Source organism: Neolamprologus multifasciatus, chromosome 8, assembly GCF_963576455.1.
Source record: "Neolamprologus multifasciatus chromosome 8, fNeoMul1.2, whole genome shotgun sequence".
Taxonomy (NCBI): domain Eukaryota; kingdom Metazoa; phylum Chordata; class Actinopteri; order Cichliformes; family Cichlidae; genus Neolamprologus; species Neolamprologus multifasciatus.
Window position 1 is genome coordinate 3,392,588 of NC_140446.1, and position 18,918 is coordinate 3,411,505.

General features: G+C 43.1%; 1 protein-coding gene and 1 long non-coding RNA gene across 7 annotated transcripts; one reads left to right on the plus strand and one right to left on the minus strand.

Moving 5' to 3' along the window:
- Window positions 1-1,112: 1,112 nt before the first annotated feature.
- exoc7 (exocyst complex component 7) lies at window positions 1,113-18,209 on the minus strand. 6 transcript variants are annotated; one of them, XM_085170400.1, is made up of 22 exons: window positions 17,974-18,209; window positions 17,743-17,808; window positions 17,219-17,403; window positions 17,036-17,141; window positions 15,582-15,804; window positions 14,248-14,415; window positions 13,912-13,923; window positions 10,211-10,303; window positions 8,699-8,767; window positions 8,338-8,483; window positions 7,954-8,106; window positions 7,782-7,880; window positions 7,640-7,702; window positions 7,373-7,439; window positions 6,375-6,413; window positions 6,146-6,208; window positions 5,937-6,057; window positions 3,890-3,985; window positions 3,738-3,801; window positions 3,415-3,456; window positions 3,207-3,340; window positions 1,113-1,231 (listed from the first exon to the last, which is right to left on the minus strand). In XM_085170400.1, exons 1-22 carry the CDS (start codon window positions 18,031-18,033, stop codon window positions 1,129-1,131), a joined length of 2,172 nt encoding a protein of 723 aa, XP_085026526.1. In that variant the 5' UTR covers window positions 18,034-18,209; the 3' UTR covers window positions 1,113-1,128. The 6 variants fall into 6 exon arrangements, with proteins under 6 accessions (XP_085026526.1, XP_085026521.1, XP_085026523.1 ...); XM_085170395.1 differs by lacking the exon at window positions 8,699-8,767 and having other exon boundaries at window positions 17,974-18,207; XM_085170397.1 differs by lacking the exons at window positions 10,211-10,303; window positions 13,912-13,923 and having other exon boundaries at window positions 17,974-18,207.
- Window positions 3,244-11,518, plus strand: LOC146512210 (uncharacterized). The gene is made up of 2 exons (XR_014875714.1): window positions 3,244-3,359; window positions 3,457-11,518. It is a non-coding gene; the product is annotated as an uncharacterized LOC146512210 (long non-coding RNA).
- Window positions 18,210-18,918: the final 709 nt, after the last annotated feature.

The following is an 18,918-nucleotide window of genomic DNA, read 5'->3' on the forward strand; positions in this document are numbered from 1 at the left end:
GCACGAGTGTTGCTGTCACGTAGAGATCATGGTCAGAGCTGTTAAAATAACACCACTGAGCTGCATCTGAACATGTTGTTTTTGGTCTCTGTGAAAAGAGACACCTGTAAATTACTTTGTTGGTTTAAAGCATTTATTTCTGTCCATTCTGCTACTGTTGTTCAATAAAGCTCCGTGAAATCATTTTGAGAAAGGAAGAAGCTTCCCCTCGTCTTCACAGCCGGCACTTAAATATAAAAACCACCTCGTGGTCGTCCTCGAGCCCGTTCATTTCTTTCTAACTGAGAAAGTAAAGAATTTAAGAGCGTGTGGGCCGATGCGTTTGCTGATCTGAAGCTGGACTCGAGTCAAAATGACATCAGCTGCGCTCGTTTTAAAACGTGCTATAAAAATAGACTTGATTCGATTTGTGACATGGGACAGGAAAACAGCACAAGTCAAGGTCAAGGATAAACTTTTTATCACCAAGGAAACCAGACCTGAAGATGCTGAGGTCTGGTTGCTGTGGTGATGAGAAATGTCCTCTTTACCCTGAAGAGGAATGATGGTAACACACACACAGACACACACAGCTTGATTGTTAGTTTTAACAAGGATAAGAAAAGAATCTGAGCTGCTCTAAGTTTGGCTGATGCTCGTTCTGAAGGTGCCGTCAGGCTGATAAATGTTCGTCTACGCTCAGCACGTGAGAGCACAGCTGTTAGCTGCCCGCTGGAGGAAGAACCGAAAACAAGGAGCTAAAAGATGCTAACATGTTCCAAGAAGCTCTTTAGTCTTTAGTCTGAAATCAGCTGTTTCACCTCCTCAGCCATTAACCCAGCTTTCTTCTGATTGGCTGCCTGTCACAAACAGAAGGTGGGTGAGGTTTCTATAAGTGTGAATGTCTGTATCTGTCAGCAGACATCATCACAACAAACCAGCACGCAGGTTCGCTCGGAGTTCCCTTTTTATTTGTCTGAAATGTTGAGCTGAAGTGGCTAAATTACATAAATACGTAAGTTCACGTCTTTGTACAAAACATTGTTTAGACACTACAAGGCTGAGAGCAGCGCGGGGGGGAGGGGGGGTTCAGGCGTAGCAGCCCGTGCTTCCTTGGGGTGGGGAGGCGCGTGGGGAAGAGGAGACTCCTCAGGCGGATGTGTCAAACAGCTTTTCGATCATCTCCTCCACCTCCTCCGGTCGATACTTGTGATACTTCTCGGGGTTCTTGGTGAAGGAAATGTTGGCACATCTGGAAGAAACACGAACAATGAAATACGAGTGTGAAAAAAATCCGAGCAGATCATTTCAGCCTTATGGATTAATTATTAATAGGTCACATTTTCCTAATTCAAGACAAGCGCTACATTTAAGTCACTCCGTTAAAATAAATCGGTGGCTAACAGCAGACCTCTCAGAATCAGCTGATTGTTTCTGACAGTAAACAGGTGGAAATTTGGCTACAGTGTTGTTTAGCTGTTTGTTGCTAGATGGTTGCCAGGAAACAATGAAATTTTTGTGGTTATAAATTAAAAGAGAAGGTGGTTTTATGAGGTGTCACATGCATGCATGCTGCTAACATGCGAGGTGACATCTCGAACCTTCAGGGAACTTTCAGGATCCTTTGATGCACCAGTTTTGGCAGCTTCACCCCCGATCATGCAGGAGGTTTGCAAAAAGAGATTTTTCAGCATGCTCGAGGAAAATCACAGAGGGTGTCGGGATCAACAGAACATCTGAGCACGAGCAGCAGATGAGGGCACTAAATTTCTAAAGTTTAGTAATGTGACTAAAAGGGGTCACGCCATCTTAAGCTATGTAAGAAAGAGGAACAGGCTAAGAGAGCATTCACTGATCCCAAGATGCTCTGTGATTATTTTCTCCATTTCAGAAGGAATAGCAGCAGACACCTTAACGGTACATCTAAATGGTGTCCAAAAATGGTTTTTCAATTAGGAAACAAAATTCATCTGATGATTTTAAAATCAACCTAGGGAACGAAGAAATAAAGGAGGTCAAAGATTTTAAGTTTTTAGGAATAATCTTAGATTCACATCTTAAATTTGACAAATTCTAAGACTGTCGAGGCTAATCTGAATTGTTTTAAGTTAATTCGGCACTTTATACCCACTTCAGCAGCTCAGTTATTTATGCATTCTATTATATTTTCGCATTTTTCATATTGTATGACAGTTTGGACCCAAGCAGCACCATCTACACTTCAGCCTGTGGTGTCCTTATATAATCAAACCTTAAAAATAATGGATAAAAAAATCAGTTCGGTGGCATCATTGTCACATTTTATAGAAGTATAACTTAGTTAGTTTTAAGAGTTTTAATCATTGGTGTTATCTTAAATTAGTTTTTAAATGTATAAATAGGATGGCCCCAGAGTGTCTCAATAGATACATTCAGAGACAAGTAATCGTGTTACTAGGAGTAAGGTGAACGGCAACTGCAAGATATTATATCACAGGTCTACATTTGGTCAGTCAGCTTTTTCTATAAAGGCCTGACGTCTGTGGAACTTCCAACCGATATCAAACTGATCACAGACATTAGATCTTTTACATTGAAGGTTAAAGGGAAACCATAGTTGTCATTTTATCTGATGATTTTAATTTTATTTTAAATGATTGTCTATCAATTGTAATTGTATTTATGATGTAATTTGGTTTTATGAAAATGTTGTTTTATTGTAATATGTATTTGTTTAGATTGTAAGCCCAACAAGGGACAATTGTTGACAATTAGCAGTAGCTATAAACCTGTGCGGTACATCAGTCTCATGTCTTGCACCTGAACTATGTTTAACTGCACTGTCCCTTTTAAATATATAAATTCAATCACAGCTTAAAGGTGAGATTAGTATTAAAAAAAAAAAGAGCCTCCATGTTCTTGTTGACCACCCGTCCACGCCACGGGCCGAAACAAGTTTAAACAAAACGGATTGTGAAGGTTTTTACAGTGAATCACTAAAAACAGATCAAATATTCAGAGTAAAAAAGTGAAGGACAAATTTTACATGACTTCATTAAATATACTAAAGTCCTGACACAAAATAAAACGAAGCTGATTCTGAGGCGGTCAGGTGGGAACTTTAATTTAGCTAAAAACAGAAATCTGAGTAATGTTCTTATCAACATCTGCCTCCAGAATATTTGACGAAACGATGTTTTCGGTCAAATCGTCGACTCCGGACTTGTTTGTGTGAGAGCGTCTCTGACCTCTGCAGGAAGGCTCTGTAGGCATCAGACACCACCTTCTTCTGATTGTGCCGGATCAGGTCTCTCTGCTCTTTGTCCGGGATGGCCCAACCCTTCTGGATCTTACACAGCTCCTCCAAACCGTCATTGAAGCCCTGACGAAGAGAGACGGACGTCAGTTTCTTACTCAGTAACAGCCGCGTTTCACTTCCTTTGATTACAGCCTCACCTTGAATTTGTCTTTAACCACTTGTCGCTCTTTATCTTTCAGCTGGAGGAAGACAAAACACACGTGTGTATAAGCCAGAAGCTCCAGTTACACAAAACAGACGAGAGGCAGCACCGAGGCTTAGTATAACTATGAGATAAATAAGGCTTATATTGACCGGTGAATCATGCAAAGCTACTCTCATAAAGTCCAAGAATAAAAATAAGGATGAGCAGAACAGGTTTCCATAACAACCATTAGATGCTGGATATATTTGATCGACCGCACTGAGCGCTGCGTTCGTTACTAACATCTCTGCTACGTGTCACAGGACAAATGCTGACCTTGGTGCCGGGCTGTATGACGGGCATGTTCCTTTCCGTCAGGTGCTCGGTGACTTTCAGCCAGCTGAGGCGGAAACAAAAAAAAGCACGGGCGTGAAGACAAAGACGCAAATCGCGTTCGAGTTTGACGCGCGAAGCTTTTATTCGCTCACCTGCGCTGGTATGTTTCGATCTGCTGAGTCATGAGCTCTTTGTAGGACGTCTCTGCTCGCTTCTGAGTCACCGTCACCAGCTGGATGAGCTCAGACCTGAGGACGCAGGAAAGCAGTTATCCCAGATTAACTTGCTGTCAGTGATCGCTTCATTTATTAGGACATTACACCCCAAAAAATAAAAGCAAAGAAGAAAGTGTGTGTTACTCCACTGCACACCCACGCACAGGTCCATGGCCACAAACCGTTTCTTTTTTCCTCCATTCGTGACAGTCGGCGCCTTGGCAACCAAAAAACTGAGCTTTAAGAAAAGTAGGAACAATTCAATTTGACCTCAAACCCTGATCTTTTCTAACTGGAGAACATTATTAATCTTAACTAATTTACTAGCAGCTTGTTTCCTCCATAGTCTGCAGTCGTTTTTATGCTTGAATGATTCACAGGTCAGTGTGACGGAGTGTCCTCTGAAAAAGGTTCAGAAACGGGACTGAAAGCGAGTGAAAAAGCAGAAAAACTGAAGTCCTTCTCTTTGGGAACAACATATTTTATATCATTTGATTTATTTATTTAAATGAGAGTTGCTCAAGACTTTAGTTTCTGTTGAATATTTTCAGGAGGTGATGACGTGGCTGACGTGTAGCTTTCTCAGCAGGAGCTACTAAGATGACTGACAGACGGACTTTGGCACAGCCTGCAGGTGTAAATGGTAAATGGACAGGAACTGTTAAAGTACTTTGGATTCAGGATGCATCAGCTTCTGTACAAGAGAAGACAGGGATCGGTCCACCCAGCTTCTGACTGGAACCTTGGAGTCATGTTTGACCAGGATATGTCCTTCAACGCACATATTAAACAAATATGTAAGACTGCGTTCTTCCATTTGCGCAACATCTCTAAAATTAGAAATATCCTGTCTCAGAGTGACGCTGAAAAACTAGTTCATGCATTTATTACTTCCAGGCTGGACGACTGCAATTCATTATTATCAGGATGTCCAAAAAACTCACTGAAAAGCCTTCAGTTAATCCAAAATGCTGCAGCAAGAGTCCTGACAGGGACTAGAAAGAGAGAGCAGATTTCTCCTGTTTTGGCTTCCTGTTAAATCCAGAATTCAAAATCCTGCTCCTCACATACAAGGTCTTAAATAATCAGGCCCCATCTTATCTTAATGACCTTGTAGTACCATATCACCCTATTAGAGCACTTCGCTCTCGCTCTGCAGGCCTACTTGTTGTTCCTAGAGTATTTAAAAGTAGAATGGGAGGGAGAGCCTTCAGTTTTCAGGCCCCTCTTCTGTGGAACCAGCTTCCAGTTTGGATTCAGGAGACAGACACTATCTCTACTTTTAAGATTAGGCTTCAAACTTTCCTTTTTACTAAAGCATATAGTTAGGGCTGGACCAGGTGACCCTGAATCCTCCCTTAGTTATGCTGCAATAGATGTAGGCTGCCGGGGGATTCCCATGATGCATTGAGTTTTTCCTTTCCAGTCACCTTTCTCACTCACTATGTATTAACAGACCTCTCTGTATTGAATCATATCCGTTATTAACCTCTGTCTCTCTTCCACAGCATGTCTTTATCCTGTCTTCCTTCTCTCACCCCAACCGGTCGCAGCAGATGGCCCCGCCCCTCCCTGAGCCTGGTTCTGCCGGAGGTTTCTTCCTGTTAAAAGGGAGTTTTTCCTTCCCACTGTTGCTAAAGTGCTTGTTCATAGGGGGTCATATGATTGTTGGGTTTTTCTCTGTATGTATGAAGCGCCTTGAGGCGACTTTTGTTGTGATTTGGCGCTATATAAATAAAATTGAATTGAATTGAATTGGTTGATGACCCGCTCCTCCACTAGAGCCACGGCCACCCCAAATCCGGGCAGCTGACCAACGCTCGCATGCTCTCCTGGTCACGAGCATCATATGATGCACGTAAAACCAGACTCAGACGTTATTACTAGCTTTAGTGATCCTGCAACCAAAGTCAGGCCACTTTGAGACTGAAGCTGCTGTTTGCTCTCTGCACAAGACTGGGCGATTATTTTGACACATGCTTACTTTTCCAGCGACTTGAGGATGTAGTTGTAGTTGTTGTGCAAGAAGATGGCACTCAGAGCCGAATCCTCGTACACTTTGGATTTACTGAGCAGGTTCAGCTGCAAGTTCCCCAAAACCTTACCTGCGAGAACAAAAGAACACAAAATAATGACTTACAGACTAAAACGAGGACTTGTAACACAGAGGCGGTGCACAGCATCTCTGCTTACATATGTAACTGCTGAGGAGCCTTTTGTTGAAGTCGGAGGTGTAGCTGGTGGCCGAACTCGTCTCTGTAAGAAATACAGAAGATTTTAGCAGCAGAAGCTACAGATGCACTTTTGAAAGAGTGCATGCATGTGACCGCTAATTTCTTATCTTAAACCCCCCCCAAAACAAACTGGAAACATTCAACGCTGACCTCATGAGGGGCCTACACAGTCTCTCTTTGATGCTTACCTCGGGGGTCTAAAGGTATATTGTAAGTGTCCCCCAGTACTAAAAGGGCCGAGGCAAGGCAGAGGAAAAGAGAAAGAGGCACAAGTGCAAAAAGGTTAGAAGAGAATAGTTAGTGCAGAGTAAGCAAACAGTCATCAGCCAGGCAGCGAGGGGTCGAGGGCTCGAAAAGGAGGCGAAGCGAAGCTGCGATAATCAAAGCACGGGAGGGAGCCACAAACACTCGCCTATAAAAGCCTGAACACATGCTGGATGTGCAGAGGCTCCGTGTGAAAGGAGAGAGATGCAATTAGAAGGGGAAGGAAAAAGGAAGAGGGCTGAAGGTGAAAACAGCCTCAGATAAAGGAGCAGTGGGAAATTGAGTTTGAAGTCTGGTCGCCTCATAAATGAGCGTCGGTTTAAAACGAACCTACGGATCTGGATTCATAAGCAACAAACACTTTGCAGTCTGGAGACTCTGGACAACCAGACTGTTGGAAAAAAGCTGTAAATAAAAGACGGCTGCAGCCACTGTGATGTCACCCACTGGTGTGAAAAGCCCTGCTTCTGAAGCATTGAGCTGAGTATATTCATCAATACAAGTTTAGTTTTCTGAAACCAAACGTCAGGGTGTGAAATGATGTGCTTCGGCATCAGCATGTCAGCCATAACTCCTCGAACTCTTATCCCCTTGGAGAGCTTTTCTGAATTTGTCTGTCACATTTCAGACGCTTAAGGAATCAAATCACTGGGTTGCATCCAAGGTTATTGATGGTGGTCCCTGAATATGCAGAAACTATTTTAATGGTTGTCAAACTACGTCTTAATAGATTAATACTGAAGATGCTCATCATTAAGGGCATCAAATCTCGTTTTTATGGGTGAAAGAGTTAAAGTAATTACATTTGTGGTTTTATATGAGAGATAAAAGAAAAAAAAGCGTGTGACACCATCACAGCCTGGCGAGGCAGCAGGACAGCTATGCTAACGAGAGGCTAACGCCTGCGTTGCAGTGACTGCACCTTGCGAGGCCAGCATGGCTCCGGCTGTCTCGTGGAAGTCCAGCAGCTGCTGCAGGAACAGGATGGCCTGCAGAGGAGAGACAGAGGAGGTGAGCTCGGCTCGGATTAATCATTAGATGGAGACGCTCCGCTCTTAGCTATCAGCCGTCCCCGCGGAGACGGACGGACAGCAGAGTCCTCGCGGGAAAGTGTTGAGTCTGAAGTGTAGAAAGAGCAAATAAATGAGGGGTGTTATTTAACCCGGGAGGTGACGGAGCGTCAGCTTACGTTGCTGGTCAGTTCGTGGACCGTTCCGTCCTTGGGCATGTTGTACTCCTTATCGGGATCGTTCTGCAGTCACAGGAGAAAGAAGTGATGAATTATGAGTTACTGAGCAGTGAGCGGTGACACAGAAATGAGAGCTCCGTGCCTTGATGCTGTCTGCAAACTCCTCCAGAGCTTTGGCTCCGATCGTCTCCATGGAGGTGATGAGGGTGGGCAGCTTGTTCTTGGTGCTCGCCGCCGTGCCCTGCAGACAGCACGACACGTCATTACAGTAATTCATTTCTGTCATACGCAGACGTTTTGGGTGCGGCTCGGACCTGCAGCGTGGTATCAAACTCAGACTTGTTCATCTTCAGGTGTCTGAGGATGGGGAAGATGGTGAGGACAGCTGAGTAGTCGTGTCGCATTATGGCCCGGCGAGCTGCAGCCACGATGTTTTCTCCCTCCAGCATCAGGTTGTCCAGCGCCTCCTGTGGAGGAGCATGAACTGTCATCATATATTAGAAGTATATAACTGACCAAAAAACCAAATATTCAATATACAATACAGAAAAGAGATTTCCAGGATCCTGAAGCTGTTATTAAACCAATTTATTAAAAATCTTTGAACCTGTGTCAGCTAATGTCAGGCTCAGATCCAACATTAAACCCTAATCAAACCTTCAAATGCTCTAAAAATGTCACAGTTTTGTCTCCCGGACCTGAATGAGGGAGTCGAAGGTCTTCTTCTGGTGGTGTTCGGGGATGATCTCCGCCAGGAGCAGATACTCGCTCTGAGCCAGCTTGACAAAGGCACTGATGCAGTGGATGTAAGAGTCGATCTCGATATCCAGGACGTCGTCCTTTCCTGGGTGGAAGAGCTCAGTCAGCCAGCAAATCAAACCATCCAACATCAGACGTGGAGTCTGAAGCTGAAAGTGAATCTATGTGTTCTGACTGCAACTGGATTTACTGAAAATACAAAGTGCTAAAGCTGCAGTCGGCGTGCTTTTATCTACAGGAAAGCCCGCCTCTTTAGATCATCTGTGTTCCTTCTTTTTCCCACATGGTGCCCTCACTCACCTGTGGCGGCCCCGTGCTTCTCGGTCAGGGCGTCAGAGAGGTGTTTGACCCGCAGGTCGTGATCGTAACCTGGTGGGTGGGGCGGGACAGCGAGGAGACAGGCCAAGTCAAACCACCGGGGGTCGTGACTAGGCCAGAGGGTGAGAGTGTGGGGGGGGAGACAAACCTGTACCTGGAGCAGCTGTACCGACCACCAGCAAGCACCAGCCGGGGAGGGGGCGGGGGAAAGAAGCAGGGGACGCCCACAAGTTTGGGGGGGAGGGGGCAAAAGACCCAGAGGGGTTTGTTTTCTGCATCGACTGATGTCTGAATCAGTCAGCGTGTTAAAACTACGAGACGGAAATCAGCGTGCACAGAAATCACAACAGCTTTCGACTGATCGCAGTTTTTCAAAGTAAAACCATCCTGACACGCTTCCACACGGGTGAGACGCTCCCACACGGGTGAGACGCTCCCACGTTTTAATTACTTAATAAGATTAATGTATAATCTTATTATACGATCTATGGCAAATTATTATCAGCCTAGCAGATATTATCTGGATATTATGGAGCCCCGCAGGGGACATGGGAGAAAAAAAAATTAAGACGGACTTTTGCGAGATCTCGCAAAACTAACTCGGGATCTCGCAAAACCAACTCGGGATCTCGCAAAACTTTTGCGAGATCTCGCATACGTTTTAGCCGCATTCTTCGGACGCTGGCTCGAAGCCGACCGGGAGGTCGAGGCACGATGTGCCGGGAAAGCGGTGTTCCTCCCGGCTGTAGTAGGTCTCGACCTCCCGTTAGTTCGAAGCTAACGGGAGGTCTCGACCTCCCGTTAGCTTCGAGCTAAAACTGCGGCTAAAACTTTTGCGAGATCCCGAGTTTGTTTTGCGAGATCTCGCAAAAGTCCGTCTTAATTTTTTTTTCTTCTCCCATGTCCCTTGCGGGGCTCCGTAGGATATTATTAATGTATTTTCTAATTATAAAACTGTTTGTGCAGAAATAAACAAAAATTTCGTCATCAAATATTTTTAATGTGCAAACGCTGAAATCATTTGCAGTTTAAATAAAAACACACAAAAAAACAAAAACCAAAACAGGTAGTTTGGAAATACTTTAAGGTAATCTTTGCACCACCTTGTGGTACAGAGTGGTATTACATGAGCACACAGTCTGTCTGTAGTTAAACATCAGTTGACATTTCTACAATAATACATCCGTGTTTCAGGATTAAAATCACAGCGGTGATTCTCTGCATTCAGTTTCCAAACAACAGTTTGAAACCTTGAAGCCAAGTTTCACCTTTAACAGTGAAGAAGTTTATCAGGATGGATGCGCTTCTTCTTAATGTTTGGTTGCATGTCGAAATTAATGAGCTGTAGTATCAGCTGTCTTTATTCCAGACTGATTAGAGATTATTTATGACTCATTAAACATGCGCAGCGACTAGCTGTTGTGACCGAGGGGACGTTCTGTGTGCCTGAAACAACAGTACACTGTCAGCATAGAGAAGACCGAGGTGCTTTACCTTCCAAAGGAGTGAGGTTAGAACCCCCCTTTTTCCCATCCAGCCCATGCTGTGAGTACTGTTTCAGAAGGTTCTGAGCCTTGCGAATGGTCCCTGGTCCCAGAAACACAGAGACAGAGTCCAGAGGAGGGTAGCGAGGTCCAGACAGCCCAGAAACAGAAACAGGAAGAAGAAGAAGGAGAAGAAAGAGAAGGGAGAGCTAGAAGGTGAGTGATGAAACACAGACACCACATCCCTCCACCACCGAGGCAGCCAGCAGAGGTTTGTACGTGGGGGAGGAGGGGGAGGCACAGCCTAACACCATGAGAGACAAACTACAGCACTACAGGGCACGTGTGCTGAAACACACGCTGCCGGGGTGATGTCAGAGAACAAACAGGTTAGATCAGTTATAAACAGCCATCACAATTAACACAATTAACAGTCATATCTATCATATTATTATTACTATTACGAATAATAAACAGTCTGTCACATGGTTTAGAGATGCAAAAATCTGCAGATTATTCATATTTACAGCATTAAAACACAAACTGTTGGCCTGTTAGTGAGTTAGTAAGCAAGCAGCACAATTAAAGGTGCATTCAGCTTTTTTTGTTTTACATAATTTTTTCTCTGCATGAAAGGTTATTAGTCACGTATTTGTCAAACTCGCACAGTTGCAAAGGTTAGCGTGTTAGCAAACACTTTAGATGTGCAGCAATCGCAGAGCAACACTGTCGTCATGTCCAATAAGGCTGTTTGTAGTGGAAGTCGTACCAGAGCCGATTCGTAGCAAAAACTCTGATTTGTTCTGCATGTGCAAAAAAAACGCTTCTTCCTTTCCTTACCTTTCACAGTTAAAGCCCTGAAAACGAAACTTCTGGACTCTTAGAGCAGGAGAGACATCTCTTGTTAAAGAGCAACTGAATAAAAACAGAAGCAAAAAGTCGAATCTGGAATTTAAAGAAAATCCTGCTTTTGGTTTGACTGCTTGTGCAACAGAACAGTTTGTTTTCCTGCTTTCTTATTAAATTATTACTTAGTTATATATTTTTTTCACTGTTTCTCCAGTTATTGAAAATATAAAAGAAACGAAATAAAATAATCTATTTTTCTTGTCAAGTACGCACATGAGCATCGTCTTTGAAGCTGAATCCAAAAGCTGTCAAAGACATTGCATTAGTTACACAGCGTAACAGTCAAAACCTTAAGTCTTCATTAAATTACGAGTTTCAATTTAAATTTTGGCTTATAATTAGGGCTGCACGATTAATCGTTAGAAAATCGCGATCTCAATTCATACTTATGTGCGATCTCATTTCCAAATGACAACGATTTAAAAAAAAAAAAAAAAAAAAAAAGACGACGACGATTGTACCGCATTTTGATCCGGGACGTAATCTGCATGAAAACAAGCGCTCACTCTTCCTGCTCAACAAACGACAAGGGCGGAGCCTTATACCACGTGATACAGAAGCTGGCTGCTAAAATTAGCAGGGAAAACAACGGAGAGCACGTCAGGGATGACGAGAAAGTGACAGGAGAAAATCCGTCCCGGTCAACCAGCCAAACATCAATAACGGGAACCTTATACAGCGCTTCCCTATACACGTCGAACTCCCGCAGGCGCAAAGAAATTACGGAGGCTGTTACTTATCACCTGACCAAAGATATGGCTCCATCAACACTGTGCAAAACGAGGGATTTAGGAAAATGATCAACACCTAGACAAACGCTACACAGTGCCGTCCCGCAACTATTTTTCTATTGTTGCACTACCTGCTCTATACACGCAGTGTCGAGCAACGGTGGAGACGCAATTTCAAGCAGTACAACATTTTGCAGCAACAACAAAACGTGATACATTTGTTGTTTTTATGTTTATTTATTGTTTTTATGTTCAGTCTCAACTGTTACGAAGTTGATGTGCAGTTAATAAGTGCAAGAAATATTTATACTGGAAAAGAAAATCGTGAGAGAATCGTGATCTCAATTCTAAGCAAAAAAATCGTGATTCTCATTTTATGCAAAATCATGCAGCCCTACTTATAATCATCATTTAATCCTCACTTTCATTGTTCTTTTTTGTTACAAATCAAACATCCTCTCAAACGCGCCCAAGATGACTAAAACTGACACTTTTGTTCTTTGGTTTCTTAAAAAGTTCCGTTTCAGTAATATTTGTATCTTGTTAAGTCATCAAGATTAAAGTTATTGTCTAAAACAAACACGTTAATCACGCAGCCCTCACACAGACGCTAGAGAAAACTGTTAAACCAGAACAATGACAGGAAGTGTGTATTTTTGCACATGCGTCAGATCAGTCAGAGGGTTCACCTGTTTCACCTTTGACCTCAGCGCTTTAACCAGGTGTGTGCAGGTAAAGCAGGTGATCAGCTAGTTACAAACTCCTTGAATCAACACTACGCACAGTTATGTTATAAACCTGTCACACACACACACACACACACACACTCCAGCCTTTAGTTTCATGGCAGCAGTGAGCGTAAGTAGAACAGATTAAAACTCCATCATCACACTAGAAACACAAAGACGGGTCAACTTTATGAATGTCCAGTTAGTTATTATCATAAACGCTGTGAATCCATTTCTGCTGCTCTGAAAGTCCAAATCAAAGTGACACCAGGTTCCCTGGAAAGGCCTCAATGACACAACCGCCTAAAAGGGCAGAGCAAGTGGTGACTGCAGACTGCTGCTCTCTCCTCCTCCCTCCTGACTCTAGTCTCTTGTCACTGTTGATGACATGAGACGGTACCTGCAGCCCATTCAGGTTCATCCAGCTCCTCCAGGAGGTCTCAGGAGTTACCAGGAGACAAGCTGAGAGCCGGACAGGCCCGTAGGAGGGCATCGGTCCTGCGACAGGACTGGTATCTGACGTGAACGAGCCTGGAAACATCACAGCGTCTGCCGCCTGTGCTCAGCGCGAACCTGCTTTCATGTGAGAGGAGAACAGGGCACCAGTAACAGACCTGTCAGTTCTGCTGCTCTCTGGCTGTGATCACAAGCCCCATTAAAGGACGTCAGGATCTCACACAGTCTGTTCTGAAGGTTTGTGCAGAAACATGTACACGAGGAGCTCGCTGAAGGTTTGTAGCGCTCTACCAGCTCTTCCTCTTCCTCCCTAATTTATGCTTTAATTCTGTTGGGTCGCCTGAGGGTTAAAGTGAGTGAGTGCCTGTTATTAGTGCAGCAGTTTCTCCGTATGCATGTACAGGTGTATTTGTTACCTCTTAGACTCTGATAATGAAGACTTTGTTTCTCCATCACACAACAATACATTTGTTTGTTTGTCTGTTTGTTTTAATCAACTAAATTTCAAGAAAATAGACGACACCTAACCCTTACACATAATTTTAAAGAGCCAGTCTCAATCATAAATAATAATTTTTACTCTATGCAATTATAAATTATTCATTTCTAGTTAAATTGTAAAATAAATTCATCAAGTTTTGTTTATCGGCGGTTTGGTGGCAACCTCCACTTTACTCGTCTCATCACCGAAACGCTCTGCCGTGAAACTAGAGGTTAAAATCTCCACTGGATCACCTACTACACCATTCAACAGGACAAATAAACCTCTGCTGTCTCAGCTGCTAACACAACGACACAAACCATCACGCCGTCTCCGATTTGCCGTGAAACGTGGCATCTGACGTACACAAGCAAGCACGAGGCACACGCTAGAGCTTTGTGTTTACCTGGGATGTAGACTGTCATCACAACACAGGGATTATGAAAGAGGAGAGGATGAAGGATTAGTCAGACCAGGGTGTAACATCACAGAGAAACACAGTGTGTGGTAGGAGTGCGCTACAGCTCGGCGAACTGAGTGATTACAGAGAGATTGTGGAGGACAACCTGAGACAGAAACAGACTGTGGATGTAGTGAAGAGTGTATAATATCCGTCACTATGCGGGATCATGCGTGTTTGTTAGGTTGATCTATGGAAGACGGATTGGACAGCGAGTTGGGATTACAGACTGAAGTGGCGCGATTGTGGATTCGCTCTGAATGAGGCGCATCTGTTGCTGACCTGGTCTCTTCGGGGCCTTTTTAGTTGGCGTGTCCTTGCGCTTGGTTTGGACGGCGGGCGAGTAGAGGACACCGGAGGAGGCGCTGTTCTTGCGGAAATGCTCTTTGAGGCCTTTGATGGAGCGATCGAGCTGGTTGGAGCGGATCTGGAAGTAGACGTTCATGAAGTCTGCAGGAAGAGGAGAGCAAAATTAGACACAAGCTCTCCAGTTTCTCTACACCGCCTGCACATTTCAAAGCCAGTTTAATCATTTAAAACCAGTCGGAGCAGCACGCTCTGTTTTGCGTAACTATTTTTAAATCCCGGTAGCTCTGCAACCACGTGAGCTAACGCAAGAATCTTTTTTGCATATGAAACCGGAGGAGTTGTACTTACATCTTATGCCATCAGCTTGTCCTCGGTCACAGTTTCCTTCCACATATAACTTTGCAAAAACTGCATAAAAAGCACTTGCAGCAACAAAAACATAATATTCCAGAAACACGCTTTGCCGATCCGATCAGCTGTTCGTAACACTTCCTACATTGGATTAGACGTCAGCGCGAACTATCGCATGTCCGCCATGACCTGCCCAAAACCGGAAGTGACGTCATTTTCGCGGAAATGTAGTTTTTTTACCATCAGGGCCTTATGAGCCTATACTGGTGTTTTTAAAAGTTATCTTTGACTTTATGACTTTCTGTGTCGTTTCTGGGATGCTTAGGACTCATATTGCACTGCTGGAAATAGTTTATTTTGATGCACATGCTGCTTTTTTGCAAATTTGCATCATAATATTTATTTTCGTTTTTCCTGCAGTGTATAAAAATTGGTGTATTTCAAAAATAAAACTATGAAGACACTCAAAATAAATTTCCTGTGGTGGGAAACTATTTTGTGCAACTTTTTTGTATTTACAGTTTTGAGGGATAAGCCTCTTAAATTTCTCTAACTAGAAATATATGTTAAAAAAACAAAAACGATTTTCAATTTTTTTGTAGTTTATTGCACTTTTTTGCAATTTATGTAATTACTATGCACTTAATGCAGACATATTATTAAAATCTGGGCTATAATGGTTGTATTGATGTATATCAACTTGAAATGCTCCCAAAAATGGCTCCACAGCATGTAAAAATATAATATAAGCTCTGGCAGACTTGGTTCTATGGTAGGTCTTAAAGGGTTAATCATTTACATCACCACAGCTCTGCTGGTAAGATGATGTATAGATTGTAAGGTAGAGGAGCTCCAATATTAGACAGAAAAGCCCAACAATCAGATGATTTTTGCAATTGTGGTAAAGAACTTCCTTTAAACAGGAAAAGACCTCCAACAAACAAACACAGCTGTACCCTGATTACGTCCGTATTCCACCAGCCAGCCGGCGATGCAGATGATGTCCTGGAGCACGGCCTCGGGCAGGTGTTCCAGCATCACATCCTCCTGGACCTCCAGCTCCTCATCCACGCTGATGGCGTCCAGGATGAGGATGGGGGGAACAGGTTTGCTGTAGCGGGTCAGGAGGCTGCGGAATTCGCCCTCCAGCAGCTCCTTCCCCTTTTCAAAGCGTGCTTTCTGCAGAAGAAGATACGGTCGTGGAATTAGTGACTCCAACTCGGAACGGCACAGAAACTGAAGCAGTGAGGAAAACGTGCATGAAATTTACACATAAATGAATGTAGGAATAACAGCATGAGTCATTCAGAGAGCTCCGCGGTGTATAATGTTGTTCAGTCACTAAACACGTGGAGCTAATGGCTCAGATGGCTTTTCCTCTTTCAGACACAAGTGGCTAAAAGGGATATTTTCACTGTAGTACTGTGAGAAGAACCACGACACATTTGGACGCAAACAGGAAATGGTCGAGAATACCGTACAGAAATCTGAACTCTCAGAAAAAGCAGCGATCGGATCATTTTATGTATTTCGCTAGAAAAAACACAAAGACACAGAATCTGTCGGGATTGAAATGTTATGACAGCAGATCGACCTCGTTAGAGCTCCAAAAACAGAAAGTCAATCACATCACAGCCACAAATGTGACAGTTATTTGGGGCTTTTAATTCTCCAGGGTGGTCCATCTCTTTCCAAGAAGTCCATATAGCCTTAAATATATAAATACAGTCACTTTAAGCTTTTACTAAGCAGTGATGAAGGTCCAATAATGTCTTTTAAATTGAAAAGGCCAAAACCGATTAGTTTCTCATGATTAACTACGACTGGTAGTTTCTCTTTGCCAGTATATAAAAAGATGTGTTTCACAGAAACCACCAACGTTCAAGCCTGGCATGAACCGGGGTCAGCTGGACACCACATCACTGTCCAGCGAGAAGCGAGTTTTACATCACCATGGACTGAGAGGGTGTCAACCAATGAAGAAGCCCAAATCAACACACCTTGACTGAAGTTTGCATCTGCCCGCATGGACGAGCCTGATGCTCTTTGGCCACAATGACAAGAGGTGTGCCTGGAGGACTAAAGGTGACACTTTCTAACCTATTAACACTGTACTGGCTATCAAGCATGGTGGTGTAGCATCGTGCTATGGGGCTGTTTTGTTCCCAGTGGTGCTCACATCTGGATGGAATAATGAAAAAGGAGGACTACTTCCAAATTATTACTTCACCTCATATCAACGACTAAACTGTTAAAACTTGGACTTAGTGTTCAAACCGGAAAACACATCAACACTGGTTTTGGAATGGAATTAATAAAAGCCCAAACTGTCCATGAGATTCGCACCCATGATGAGTGGATTGTAAACGTTTTTACCACAACTGTAATTTCAGAGAGGCAGATGCTTTACCACTGTGTTGAGCTCAGGGCTGTCTGGGTTGTTGTCTTGAAAGTATTCGACAGCTTTCTGAATTCTTGCAATGCAAGCAAGATACTCGTCCAGTCTGCCCGTAGGTCTGAGGCAGAAAATGAAAATTAGTATACATACAGTTTGTGTAACCACGAAACATTTGCATACGAAGGTCATCCCCACCCCTCTCTGATGATCCTGTCCGTGTCTTTGGCCACGTGGTAGTAGCTGATGACGTGATCCATGCAAGACAGAGTTTTGTCCACGTTCTCCTGCAGCCGTTGCAGGTTTTCCGTCTGCTTGTGAACCGGGATGATGGAGTTCTCCAGCTGCATCAGGCGGCTCTCGAATGAAGACAGGATGGAGACCTTTTGGGAAAGAAATACAGGTCAAAAACCAGTTGGGCTATAAAAGCAGCTTAAATATAGCACCTTAAATAATGAGTCATATAAGAGATTCAGCTGAAGTGGGGTGAAAGCTGAAAAATGACATCACAGGCTGCTTTCATCATCTCACTCACTCTTCATGTTCATAATAGAAATGATAGAAACTATAAGTAAATATTTCAATCCAAGTACAAGAATAAGCGGCTTTATTTTTAATTATGGGTTAAAGTACTATCGAATGGAGATCCGTCCACCGCCTTTAATTATGAGAATTATGAGTGTCAGCCTGAGCTGTCCCTGGGTGTGTTTGGACCGTCCTACCATGTTTTTGGTCAGCTGATCGCTCTTTTCCAGGTTCTCCCGGATGAACGACAGCGTCTCCTGCTCCTGTAACAGCAGAAAGAAAACCAACCACTCACTCATTTCACTCTGAAGACATTAAAGACACTCTTTCGGTCAATAAGCATCATTTTAAACGCGGGTGTTGAGCTACACTGGTGGGTTGTAGCTCGAAGGGAAGCTTCCTTCCTCTCAAGCCACCAGCTGTCTGACCTGCTTCAGTTTCTCCTCGATCTCCCGCTTCCTGGCGGACGCATCCTCCGTAGGAATCATCCTGGAGGAAATTTAAAGCAAAGGAGTCTCTTCGGCGGCAAAACGTGACTAAGTTACCGATTTAGATAATAAAAACAACAACAACGACACCCCTGAGCCGCTGTCATGGATAGCTAACAGCGGTGAGGTTAAGCTAGTTCGGTTAGCCGTAACAGGGCAAGGGTTTCCGGTTAGGATTTCAAAATAAAATAGCCATCGGCACTAAACTGAAAAGTGAAAAAAAAATGCTCATCGATTTTTTTCCTCCAATCAGTTTGTACTGAATCAAGATTACGTTTAAGTTTATTTAATATCTTATTCTAACTGCAAATGAAAGTAAACACACAATTCTTCTTCAGTTGTCTTTTATTATGGAGCACAGTATTTTTTCTCTGTATAGTCTTTAACTAAAATTGTGAAGCCTGTGTCGCACACACCTAAAAACCTTTAGGAATGAATGCATTTACTGTTTGTATGACAATAAAATGAACAGAGTAAAGCAGTATGGGGTGCACATCCCACAAAAGTGTTCATTTTATTTTTAAATGTTTAAAAAAATTATATCCTTTGATAAAGATTTTTGTCCCCACATTTATCATAATTATTAGCCCTCTTTGCTAGACAATATGTCGCCTTTATTATGGAGGTCAAATACACCAACTTCCGGTAAGGGGTGTCTATGTTTTTTAAAAACTTTATTTACAAAAGACAAACGCAGGTAATTGTCTAAGAATGTAAATCAGAAGATTTCTGCGTTTAAAGAAAACTTTTCAACACTGATATTTTGTTATTCAGGCACTTTTAGACAAACGCCTAAATGTTTATGTTATTTGTGAACTGTAATCAAGAGTTCTCAAAGTTTTTGAGAAAAAGAAATGTTAGGAAAGATACCATTACATGCAATGT

Bases quoted from the DNA above. Each gene is read 5' to 3' on its own strand.
- exoc7 (XM_085170400.1), bottom strand. From the start codon at position 18,033: ATGATTCCTACGGAGGATGCGTCCGCCAGGAAGCGGGAGATCGAGGAG. The intron at 14,416-15,581 runs GTACAGCTGTGT...CTCTTCCTGCAG, and splicing joins GGAATACGGACGTAATCAGG to ACTTCATGAACGTCTACTTC. The intron at 7,440-7,639 runs GTAAGCTGACGC...TCTCCTCTGCAG, and splicing joins TCCACGAACTGACCAGCAAC to GCCATCCTGTTCCTGCAGCA.